This window comes from Sceloporus occidentalis, unplaced genomic scaffold, assembly GCF_023333645.1.
Source record: "Sceloporus occidentalis isolate IW3139 unplaced genomic scaffold, rSceOcc1.0.p SCAF_1, whole genome shotgun sequence".
In the NCBI taxonomy this organism is placed as follows: domain Eukaryota; kingdom Metazoa; phylum Chordata; class Lepidosauria; order Squamata; family Phrynosomatidae; genus Sceloporus; species Sceloporus occidentalis.
The window spans coordinates 117,507,473-117,520,729 of NW_028316981.1; the positions used below are offsets into that span (position 1 = coordinate 117,507,473).

Below are 13,257 nucleotides of genomic sequence, written 5' to 3' on the forward strand. Positions count from 1 at the left end.
GGAAAATGTTATCAAGGAAAGTTTAAAATCCTGATGCAGAAGTAGATTCTAAGATCTGATGCACATCTGCATTAGGCATACAAGGCATTCAACAGATGAAGGAACTGAACAGGGCATTTAATGTAAGCCCCTATTCAAGGGCACTGCTGCTTTGCAGCTGCCAGCACAAGGGAAAGAACTGTGTGATCTGGACACCTGATCCTCTGTTGCCAGAACACCAGCCACATTTCCAGTGTTGCTTGACAATGGGGATGTGGGTGAGCTGGATACAGAAGGCAGGAATATCATTTAACATGACTCAGTGCATCCACACACGTACATGTATGTGTGCATGCACGCACAGGGGTTATAAAGGATTTGAGTCTGGATAGTTGGCATCCAAATGTGTGGAAGAACATCTTGCTCATAAGTGTTGCTTATGAGCAAGATTTAAAAGAAACACTGACCATGTTCCTCAACTATGTGGCTGTGGCTGTGATATGCAATGGGGTGGCAGCAATTATTCAAAGCTGAAGCCAAATGAAGATTTCATAAAGCAATCACTAGTAATCACAGAACTTTTAGAGTTTCTTATGGATGCTTCCTGTATTATACTTTGGAATGTATGGTATACAATTGTAGGCTTCAGCCATGATTACAGAGGAATCAAGAGAAATCGCCACCAGTTCCCATTGTTCGTGATCAATAGCAAGTAACAGATGTATTCTCTAGTTTCTTGTAGAATCCATCACACTCTTTACATTTTTCACTCTTCGATTTACAAACCTTTAATATACATCCTGCAAATGATTCATTGCTGTTGTTGTTGCTGTTATTCAATAGTTGCCTGCTTTTGGTGTGTGAATGGGGGGGGGGGGGGGGGACAAAATTTAAATGAAAATGAAAATATAAAATAAAGTAGATACTTAGAAAACGTGCTGCTGATTTTGTTAAGTAACCCAGCACTTCTCATCTGAGAAACCACAAACAGGCCACTTGACGTGTGGTTTAGCATCATACCATTTTTTTAACTAATCCCCAAAACAAGCTGGTTCATGATTTTGGTTAGGATGGAAGCCTTCTGAGAAAAGGAGACAACAACTCTAGAAATGTAAATGAACTTGGAAAATAGAAAGGCACACACACTTAGGGAAAGAAAGTTTTATTTTTAAGCTTCTATGAGGGTTTTTACAGAGTAAAAAAAAACCTTTCAAAAATAATGAAGAATGTAATTTAGTTTACACTACTGTAGATGTGTTTTTAAATCTAAAAGATCTACTGAAATTGGCCAGACTGACCTGGCTACTTGGAGGCAGGCAACTACTTCTGACTGGTTGTCTGGACTACAGGCAGGAAGTGAGAGTGGTGACAAAAAAAAGCAAAATCCCTATTCAGAGTCTTAGCACAGGCCAAATAATAGGCAATGGGGTTCAGGAAACAAAACACACCCTGAGAGATGACTAGCAAACAAGACATGGAAACAGGTGACCAAGAGCTGTCCTATGCTGCTGCATTAAACCTACAAGATGGGTTCATTCCCACATGATACAGAAAAGAGCATTTCACACAGATACCTGGATACATTTAAGGAGGTAACATTTGCCAATTAACTTTTAAAACTGAAACTACAATTGAATTTCGAAGGGAACAGATATCTGCATGTTTCCAGATTTCTCCATCTATACAAGAAGCTGTGAGTTCAATCTAAGCAGCCAATCACACAGACAAAGTAATCAGAGGATCCAGAGCAGTATATTGTCTGAGTTTGAAATCAATTAAATGCAAACCACAGAACCAGAACATTCCCCTTCTCAGACAAACTCCTGTATCATTCATTTGAAGACTACTGTGCATGTTTTCCTTAGGATATGCCATTTTCATGTAGACACAGTCTGCACTCTGTTATAACATCTTGTATGCCTGGCACATGGACCCTTTCCATATCAGTGGTGGATGCTTTTAGGAACATCCAGTGTTGGTTGGAAGAATAAGATTGTACAAAACATTATGCTGGAGCAAAGAGACTTAACACACTCAAGTGGTTTCCTGTGTGGATAAGTAGCATGTAGACAGGCTCTTAGCAAAGAGGATCATGTTATCTGAACAGGCATTTCCAACCTCCACATCCTTCCAAGTAAATCACTGATGTACTCTGGCATAAACACCACTTACTTTTAAAAACAGTTTAGTTTCAGTGCCAATGTGGAACTAGAACCTAATAATTTTTTAAACCTTACACAATGCATACATCTACACAGTGGGCCCTCTCCCTACGCGAGGGGATCCGTTCTGGATCCACCCGTGTAAGGGAAAATCTGCCATGCTCAAGCCCCATAGGAAATAATGGGACTCATGCATGTGGTGGAGCGCACACACCATTGTTTTCCCTCCCCAAGAGGCTTCCGCCTAAGCTTAAAGCCGCATAAAATGCTTCTGCACATGGCGCAGGTGCACTGTATATGGTGTTGTAGGTTTTGCTCTTATACATAGTTTCCTTCAGGAAAGATAATAGGAAAGAGCTTCTCTTCAAATCTGGTCACAGCTTTTTTGAGTATTAATACAGTTTCGCTGAACAGTGTCCAGAATAACACAGTCTCACTCAAATCATGACTTGTCAAAAAACAATAGGGAACGAAGCCCTAGTTTCCTGCATCTCCCCAGTCTAAAACCTGCTTTATGCTGTTCACCACTTTAAACTGCTGTAATTTCTATGTTATAATCTTGGAAGCTGTAGATTCCACTGATGTCAGGTGAAATCTACTACTAACTATGGTAAACTTAACAGAGAAATAATGCTCTCGTCCTACTTGAGAATTACTGAAGGATATCGGCCATCTCTTCTTCTATCTTACTTACTGGCCAACGAATGCTTAATTATCATAGCTATCTTCAGCTCTTTTATAATGCTGAATGTTCCTCTGTTCCTGATTGCAACTTTTGTAAATCAAATGTTTGAAAGAAAATCTGAAACTGATTGCTCTAAAATGAAGTATTTTCCCCCTTAAAAGTTGTGTTGATTACTGAACACAGTGTTTGCTGCAAACCAGAAGTCAGAAATCAGTAGACAAGAAAAAAATAATAGAGACCAGCTTAAGGTTTTAAAGCAAATGTCATGATTCTTTGACAGAATTTGGTCAATCCATATAATTATGACTATTCCGACTTCCAGCCTTGGTCTTTCTTCTCATAGTGACTATAAACAATTTCACTGAACCCAGTAGGCTCAAAGGCCAGTAGAGCAGAAGCAGATCCACTGCTCAACCCTGTCCCCTTCTTTCCTTGTTTACAATCTACCTTTGTCTGGGTCCCCTGGACAGCAAAATAATTGCCCGCCAAACCTTGGGGATTTTCAAATTTACATGGTTCCAGCACATCTCCTGCCCACATATGGAGCACTGCAAATTTTCAACTTTGGGGATTTATTTGGAAAGGAGTCTGAAGAGTGCAGCTTGAAATTAAGTCCATCTGCTCATTTCCTCCACTTTGATTAACAGTCTACTTGGCAAACACTATTACTGAAAAATACACTCTCCAAAAGAAGTCAAAAAAGGGACATTTAAAAAAATAAATTAACACATACACACAGTTCCCCGTGGGCAATAAATAAATGTGCACAAATGTAGCTTTGATTACTTGGAACTAACAAGAGGGAGGTTGGCTGAACAAATAAAACTGAACTGAAACCTTCCAACTGCTCACAAGAGTATAGCATTGTCCAGGTGGATTTCAGTGGAACACAGCTCTCAGGAGTTTCCATTGTGTAGATTCCAGTTTGACAGGCCAGCAAAATTTCAGTATTTGAGAAGATGCACATTAGCCACAAGTTTTATGTTGGCTTCAATTCAAGTCAATTTTGCTGCTGCTGTTTAATTGCTCTGTTTTCAAACCCCTCTATAAAACTTTGGATAAACCATGGCCTTTTTAATGAAAAGGCAGCAAAGTGAGAGTTTGGTGGCTATCAAAAACAAGACAAATACAAAACAAAATCAAGCAGCTGCTAAAGCTTAAGGTGTTCAGGCAATCCTGAATCAAGACAAGTGACCAGATTTACAAGTAATCCAAAATTAAAGTCCCTTTCCATATAAGATAGAAGTTATTTCTATTTACTTTAACATGCAAATTTATAATATTTGATATATAGAGAATATAGTGAAATGCTAATGCCTACAATATAACCATCTACCCAGCTAGTCTCTGCCTTACCTTTGGCATGTTTTTTTTTACAGTTTTGTTTATTTTAAAATCCCCCATTTGAATTGCATGCATCACACGCTGCACACATGTGCCCCACCCAAGCCCAATATCCCCACACACTTTAAGAGCAGATGTCAGGCAGGTGATTGTAAACATTTAGCCACCCAGATTAAAAATAACATTAACAAAGATTTGTTCTAAATTAATACATTAAAAAAATAATTCTAAAAATGCAATAAAACTGCATTTTTCTCAATTTTACTTGAAAAGATATCCTGTGTTTTTGAATATTTTAAAAAGCCTTTAATACTTTCCAAAAACTAACCTCCCTCCCACCCAAGGCTTTCCCAACCATGCAAGCTAAATTTTAACCTGATTTTGAGAAAGGAAGACAACCTTCCACATTTGGAAGTTAACCAATCTCCTAGAAAGGAAGGAGTTCTTTGGTCTTCCAGACATTTGGGACATTTCCCATAATCCTTTATTTTATCGGCCATGGCAATTACAGGTTTTGGGAGATGATGTCCAAAACATCCAGAGGGTCAAAGGTTCTCTCTTCACTACTGTAGAAAAAATATTATTCTTGCTTTCTCTTGAAGTCAAAAGGAAGAGGATTTTCAAGAGGCTAAGTAATCATTTTAGGACAGTGTGCAGCTGGGAGTTTCAAATTGAAAAGGCAAAAGAATACTGCATTTAAACTAATTTCTGGCAGGGAACAAATACAGCACCTCTACATTTGCTTCCCATTTACAAACTCTGTAGCAATGGTCATATCATTCTGAATCACTCACTGAAACATATTTTTAAAAAATTTAAACCACATATTTTTGATCATGTCCCATTCTGCTTAAATAAGATACTCCTTATCTAGAATTTCATTCTTGGAGTACTTGCATAATTTTGGCAACTGAAATTTTTTTCTAATTAAAATTCTATTATTTGTTCTAGCATTTTACAAAGCCACTGCCTTTCCTTCATCACCAATTCATAATTATTCAAGCAGACAGACACTGCAGCCCCATTGTGACTGCACTGAAGGGCAAGACAAACTAATTCCCCTGAAATCCCTGATGCCAGTGGCACAATTTCTGCCTTGGACGACTGGATACCAAGCCCATGTGATATAGAGAACAGCTTAGTATCTCTGCTCTTAAAATCAACATGGAGAACAGATTTTTTTCTCCAAATGTTCCAAGGTTGTATGTGAAGCGTCTCTATATCTTGGAGGCTTTTGGTAGGAGTGCATGAATGAACACAACCAATGTTCTTAGTATTGGTTATTTAAAGTAACTCTTAAGTAATGTGCTGATTTACTAAAGTCCAAATTCAAAAGACTTGACTCAAAAATGTTCAAAAGCATAAATTAAAGTGTTTTTTTTAAAAAAAATTGACAAAATTGTTTTCTAACAAGGGCAAAAAAGAGGCATGTATTCACAGCAGTGAGCAATTCCGCTGCTTGAAGTCTTAATCAGATGCTTTACTCAGAGAGCTGCAAAGCAGGTATCTACAAATTCTGACAAAAGTACACAAACACACAATTCACAAGTCATCTTTAAAGAGAAGAAAACTCTAATTTCAACAAGGCCAATCTCATGACTAATGGGGCTTTGGGTTTCAATTAGCATTGGGCCATCTATTTATTTAAGAACATTTCTGCACAACCAGATGCCTCCCAACCTATCACCACTTGACTAAAATTTACAGGAACCTAGCAACCACTAGTGATCATCAGTGGCCTGTTCTATTTCTAACCAATTCATGCTGGTGACTACTAATACAAGTTTAAAGGATTCTCTGTGTTAAAAGCCATGCCATTCCTTTTCTATCAGGGCAGAAATCAATTTCACAGCTAGCTGCACCCTGAAGATCGCGTGGCAACTTTGGAGGGGTAGCAGTTCCAGCCTTCATAATCATGTGTCATCCCTTCTCTGCCAACTAGCATGTTTACTTTGCCAAAGTACATTCTACAGAGTAGTAAGATGAAGCCAAGCAGGAAACCCAAAAGAACTAAAAGTACATGGCTTCTCAACTGGTTCCCAGAATAAGGTTTCTATTAACCATTTATCCCTTTCCTTACCTTCCACTACACTCTGCACGTAAACTCAATGTTCAGATCTGAACGTTGTTCTTCTCCACACGGCCCAGTTCCACTCCCACCTAGCACATATTCTTCTTCAACCTGAATCTGGACTCTCATCTTTCTTTCTTCAAGATCTCTTTGCTCCTCACCTTCCCCAACATCCCGTTATCCAGAAAATTTCATTTCCCTACCAAAACAATACATGCACAGGACTCTGAACTTGACTGATTAATAATCTACTTTCCAAGATAAATTCCCCAACTGGACAGTAATATTAAGAGCAAATTTTATACAGTAAAAACTGGCAGGTGAGTGACAGTGTGTCACCAAGATAGCTAGTCTCTGTATTTAACATAAACACTGAAATTTCTATGACAACCCTACTAAAGCATTCTCCTGAGACCAGTCTTCATCATGGGCTACCCAGTGTACTCTGAATTTCACATCAAATTTGTTAGCTTCTTCCTCATGTCTTACAATACAGGTATTCATTGCATCTGACCCATCCCTTCTTAAACCTAAAATACTGTATTTTGCCACTTACAGTGCTCTTCTCATCATTTTATGGAAAGAGGCTGCACCCCTCTCTATACTCTTCCCAACACAATCACAATTTAAAAAATCATCTTTGTGGATTTAGTATATTAGAAATTTGGAGTTAGGGGTCTACAGTGACTTCTAACTAATTTAGTGGAGGAACTGCAGTGTAAGATAATCAAGATTAGTGTGCCAAATGGAGGGGACAGCAACAGCCCCACTTTTGTTCCTGGCTTTTTAAACTATGCATTAATCAAGCCAGAAAAATACATCTGGACTGAGCGATAATGCCTTTGGAAGATTTTTTCAGATGCTGGGAATTTTAGGAAGACATTGCAGTTAACTATTGTTCACAGAGAAGAAGTACAATATGAACATTTTTAAAGGAATTCATCTTGGAAGGTAAGCATCTCTAAAACAGACTGTCTGCCTAGCACTATACTTTTAAACATTCTTAGGACAACATATAACTCGGCTACTGCTATTTCATTAAAAAAAAACAACACACAAATATTCCTTCCTTGCTTCAACATAGCTTGTATCCACCTTAACCTTAAACCTTCTACCTCCACTCTCTGCACTTTATTTTCACCAGCTCTTCATTTCTTATCCTCACCCATACAAACGATCTCTATAAAACTTGCTTCATACTGTTTCCTTCTTGACACAGATCCACTTGCCTTGTAAAGTCTGTGTGTAAGACAAATGGCCTTTCAAAACATTCTGAAAAAAGGCTGCCATGTAAGCAATCACTACTCAGGCCATTGCATAAATTTGCAACCATTACCCAATCCATATAGATTGAGGCCCCCCAGCTTTCAATATAAGAACTCTGTCTCTTCGGTATCTGACATTCTTTGCCAAGCATCTGGCCAGTTCTGAAAATCCTAATAGCCATACATTCTACACAGATATTCCTCCAAGGCATGCACGTTTAACCACTCAATCCACAGCTCCGCCACAGTCTGACTGACATTTTGGATTCTCACTCCTAAGTGATCTTCAAGTAATTTCTGAGCATGGGTTAATTCCCCCCATGTGGACATCAATGGAAAATCTTTTTCTCTTTCCTGCCTATCTGGAGAGAGAGGGAGGAGCATAACTCAAACTACAGAAGGTAGGACCCTTATCTACTGAGAAACCTGCTCCTTCTTACACTAATTCTACCAGTGAACATATCTATTTTTTGCTGCTCCATTTTAGGAAACACAAATGCTCATTTTGGAAAAGGCCAGAATACAGATAAATTTTTAAATACATATTATGTCATCTCAAGAGAGTGGCACTAGGTAAATATTCTTGGATCATCAATGACTCCAGATGCAACTCCTTTTCAGGACATGCCAAATAGTTCATGACCTTGGCCTCAAGTTTCTGGAATAATTTTTAATTTTTGTTCTTTTAAAAAAAAAAAAAAAACTGGGACTGTAATGTTGATCTATGCATTTAGTATGCAAATATGATTCTCAGTAGAACATCTGAGAGTGCAGTGCCCCAGCATGATGAATTACTGCCATACAGAGTTTTTTCCTGCCTGGACCATGAATTACATAAATAATCTAATGGATTAGCTAAAGGAAGAACACAATACTCAAACCTTTCTTAGGCAAGAGAAAGCAGGAATACAACTAACTTTCAGGTTAACATGCAGCGCTGGAGGGTTGCATGCTTGTCTCTAGACTACCAGAAAAACTGAAATTATTACTGGGAGACTGACTCAAGAAAAATCCCAGGACACATTCCCAAAGCTTCTGGCCACCTCTCATATGCAATGCTGTTGGTGTCAATGAAAGATCATATGAGCCAAACCCTTTGGTTACTGTGTCACAGCCTGCATTTATGTGGGAATGCTTGTCTACCTAAGAGGCACCCTTGAATTAGAGGTTACTAGATCCTGTTCCTCCTCTCTTCTATTTGTGAAATACACTAGGAAAGAAATTCTGTTTGTAAATCAGATAGGACTGAGGCAGACTGTCTTCATCCTTTGAACCTTTTGAATTTTTCAGGATCACACTTCTGAAAATCTACATATTTTGTGAATGCAAAGACAGTGCAGGTTCTGTCTTATGACCTCCCAAGAGCAAACTGACTATTCTTCAACTGGAAATACAGAAGTTACCAGCTAAAAATCTAGCCCAGTAAGTGGACATGACTTACAACAGAATATAAATTTGTTACTATCTATTTGTCTTTTTTTAAAGAATCACTAAGACACAGCAGTAACATATCATTTGGGCTGAATCTTTTTTTTTTAATGGCTTTCTTGGTGCTAGGATTACCTTTAAGTTTTGCTTTTGCTTTTCTTAAAATACTGCAAGAAAATGAAAAAGCATTTAACCTAGCACCAAATATACACTTTGGTAAATAAAACACCACTGATAAAACTTTGTTCACACTTTAAAAAAACCAGGAACCCCTGAGATCAAAAAGAATTGAAGATGGGAAAAAATCACTCTAACTGAGCTACTCTTGGGTGAGAATAATTTTCAAACCTTCCCTTTCCTATCCTCCCAACTTTAAGAATAATAAAAAAAAGAAACCAAGACAACAGCAATAGCTAAGCTCAGAATCTAAAGCAGCAACTGATTCATCTAACCAAAGCCCCATTCCCCTCAGCAAATACAAACCTAAAACACCAACAAAAACAAAACAAAAGAAAACATATAATAACACAAGGATTGATGAACGGGTGCAGCAGGCAGCCCACAGCACCAGAAGTCCAAACTTAATAAATAAGTGGTAAAAAAAATATCTTTCTTTTTTTTCCTTTTATGTGTTTTGTGTCTGTTCACAGTGCGTGAGCAAGGATCACTGTTGCATGTCCTTGAGCCTCCAGTCGTGGTGAAGAGAGACAAGCAGGGAGCACAGCATCATTTGGTGGCAACTCCTGATGGCAGATGCTTAGCCCCTGAAACATACAAGCACAGGCTGGAAAAGGCCTTCTATTCTTAGGCTGCCTGGTGCCCAAGATGCGAAAGCCTCCACCATACACCTACTGTTCCAGAAAGACCAGACAACTATCCCATCTCTTCCTGGAAATATTGAAGGAGAAGATGAAATGGGCAAGGATGACAGAGCAGATGAAGCACACACAATTCATGCCACTGAAGAGCTGCTCTTGTGAAGACAGATGCCTGCTGTGGTGCTCTCTCTTGCCCCACCTCATGAGCTCTCTGGCTGCCAAGGGGCCCTTCCCTTGGCACAACAGCCACGCTACCTGGCTACCTGGTGAAGAATGGCAGGTGGTGTTGGCTGAGAATGCTGCTCGTGCGGGGAGATTCTGTCTTCGCCATGACATCTTTAAACCAGGAAGCCACATCCACTTCCAGTGTCTCATAACGTTTGATGAAGTTGTGTTCCTGTAAAGAAAGAGGAAAAACAAGATGGAAGAGCCCTCATTAGCTGTTTTGAGAACGTTTTTGGCTGAAGAGCAGGGTACAAATTGTTGTTGTTCCAGATGTTTCCAACTTATGGCAACCCAAAGGTGATCCTATCATGGGCTTTTCTGGAGTTGAGAGTGTGAGTTTCTATAGCCAAGCAAAATCCAATCGTGACCTCCAGAAACATAGTCTGGGCTGAGCCATCAGAGCACATGGCAAGGGGGGAGAAGTGGCAGGAAAAGGAGCTGTCAAATTTAGGACCCTGCTTAAGCTTTATGAGCTTTAGGAGTTGCACTGCTGTTTCTGCTTTCTTTTGTTGGACAGGCCAAGAGAAGAGGTAGCAGAAGAAACAGTATCTGGGGTGGGTTGAGGGGAACACTTGTAACTGTGGGGAAAGTACTTATTTGTGGAAGGAAAGGGAGGTCAATTCTTGGAAGGAGTCCTTTGCCTTGGAGAAGTTGCAGTTCTTATTTCCCTTTCCGTATCTATGCCAGTATCCAGTCTGGCTGTGCCCCTGTTCACCCCAACATTCTTCCTCACTGGGAAGAAACTTCTCCCTTTGTACCTGGTCACACTGGGAGCTGCAACTGAGCAACTGGCTGAGCAGCCACCAAGAGGCCTCTTGCCTACACTGGCCCTTGCCACAAGGCAGTGGTGTCATTAGGATTGGCATCACCTGGTGCAATAACTTATGGTGTCACCCTTTCACAGACCTCCTTCCCTACCAGGACATACTTAATAATATTTTTGTACTAATGTTACACCTTAATGATTCCATATATCATTGAATGTAATTGTGAAATAAACAACTCCTAAACAATTACTGTGTCCTCCTAATTCCTTAAACTGGAGGCTGCTGTATCCCATTCAGACAAGAGACTCCTGCTCTGGGAGTGGGATGTAGGAGGGATCCTGGGATTCTTCCTCCCCTTTACCACCGAAGCAGAACTGACTCAACAGTTTTCTGCTTTGGGAGTTAAGAGGTACAAGAATCCCTGGATTCCTCATGCACTCCACTCCTGAAGCTGCCTGCTTCTCCCTCTCTCACAGATGGGACTAGGCCATACTAGGAGTAGGGGAAAACCAACAAACTCCTGCCATGTCTCCTTCTCTTCTCCTAGAGGGTGTTTGAAGCTCAGTGGAGAGAGAATGGAGAGGCCTTCTTTGCTCCACTTTTTGGCCGCACCTTCTCTTCTGCTGAGCTCCTCGTATCTTACAAGGTATGTTAAATGGTATGCCCCGTTTCTTCCAAAAAGAAGCAACAGTGGTGTTGGTAGGATGACGGCTGTAGTGTCACCCAGTGTGGTGTACACACCCCTCATCCCCTAGTGACAACTATGCCATAACGCTGGCACGGGCAAGGGGCTTTTCAGTCAATGCTAACCCAGCCACTTGGTTGCTGCTCCCAGGGTGATTGGGTGGCAAAGGAAGCAGCAACTAACATTAGTTGTTTTGAAGGTATTTTTTTTTTTTGGAGGGGGGGGTGCTATTGTCATCCAAGAGGTAAGGGAGCAGCAATCCAAAAATGTTTGAGAACCACTGCTCTAAATAAATACATACATATTTTTACAGTGTGACGGAACAAATATTAGCAGGCATACTAACATGGAGAAATGACACTCCTCTACAATGAATGTAAGTGGAAAGAAAATCACAGAAGTGAAAAATGATCAAAGTAACCTTGCTTTAAGAAATACGTAAGATCACTGAGATAAGTAAGACTAATCTCAGACTCCAAGCCAGTCAGCACAAATGAGCACTGTAAAATGTTGATTATTTCCTGGAATGACCATTTCTAAAAACTGTAGAACTGTTTGCCAAGCTCTGAGGAAATGTTTAATATTTACAGTGTGTTGAATACTTACAAGTAGCTTGTTGTACTTTGGTCTCTTCCTGTGATCTTTAGTAAGGCTGCAAAGAAGAAAACACATATTCAAACCACGATTCCAAGAAGTCAGTGACATAGGACAATAGTAATAGTATTTTGGGAAACGAATCATAGAAATTACAGAGCTATCACTATGGCAGGTCTCCATCACTTATTTGTTTAAGTAAATAACCCACCCCATATCAACAGATCTCAGTGTGGAGTAAAATCCATGAAGCCCCCAGCCATGATTGACAGACAAACCCCAAATGGGTGAATAGATAAGCTTTGATCTGACAGTGAAATAAGAAAGATGCTGCTATCAGTCAGGGCTTCAAGTGAAGAGCATTCCATCGCTAGAGAACTACGAATTAGAAAGTTCTGCCAACCATTGTGCATTAAGTGGTGTTTGTGACACTGTACTCACCAGTCTTTCACAAATGACTGGAAATCAACAGAAAAACCCATATTGTTTGGGAGAAGAGGAGGATCTTCCTGCAAAACCTTGGTGAGGACCTCAAAATCTGTTTTGCAGTTCTTGTAAGGAAACTGCCCTGTAGCCAACTCAACCTGAATTGAAAATGAGAAGGAACACTATTGTTTGAGAATAGTCTAGCAAGAATCCCAAATCTCTCAGTACAGTTGATAGTTCCATGAGGGAAAAGGATGAAAAATACCCTTTACAGTTTCAGGTGAGGCTATATTTTTTGGAAAATTATCACATCAAATATTTATTAGTATCAGGAAATAATCCTATTGAATACTATGGAACTCACTTCTGAATAAACATGTGCAGACTGGTGTGCTGTATAAGTGAACTGTATTTCTTCTTGCTCTGTGCCTTCGAACTGTTTCCAACTTACGGCAAACCTATTCTGGGGTTTTCTTGGCAAGATTTGTTCAGAGGGAGTTTGACTTTCCTTGATGCTAAAAAGGTGTACTTGACCAAAGTCACCCAGTGGATTTCCATGGACAAGCGGGGATTCAAATTCTGGCCTCCAGAATCATAGTCCAATACTCAAAGCACTACACCACACTGGCTCATTGGGTGGCATACTGCCTTCGATACTGAACACAATAGGCTGCCATCATAACTAGCACTGGTTATTTGTCTAGCCACTCCCACATTATCTCCTGAAGGGAACCTAGTGTTCAAATCTCAGATCAGCTGCATGATGCCCTCCAACAAATTCCTGTTTTCAATATCAGTGCCCAGCTTC

At 39.9% G+C, this 13,257-nt stretch overlaps 1 protein-coding gene across 2 annotated transcripts in view; it reads right to left on the bottom strand.

The window, feature by feature from the left end:
• Positions 1–1,125: 1,125 nt before the first annotated feature.
• Positions 1,126–13,257, bottom strand: part of LOC149322001 (dual specificity mitogen-activated protein kinase kinase 7) — a 45,776-nt gene continuing 33,644 nt past the window's right edge. For both annotated transcript variants that reach the window (XM_089532869.1, XM_089532859.1), the window contains 3 exons: positions 12,465–12,607; positions 12,036–12,081; positions 1,126–10,149 (listed from right to left, as the gene is read on the bottom strand). In XM_089532869.1, coding sequence (XP_089388995.1) covers positions 10,012–10,149; positions 12,036–12,081; positions 12,465–12,607 — 327 coding nt within the window. In that variant the 3' untranslated portion in view covers positions 1,126–10,011. The remainder of the gene's footprint in view (positions 10,150–12,035; positions 12,082–12,464; positions 12,608–13,257) is intronic.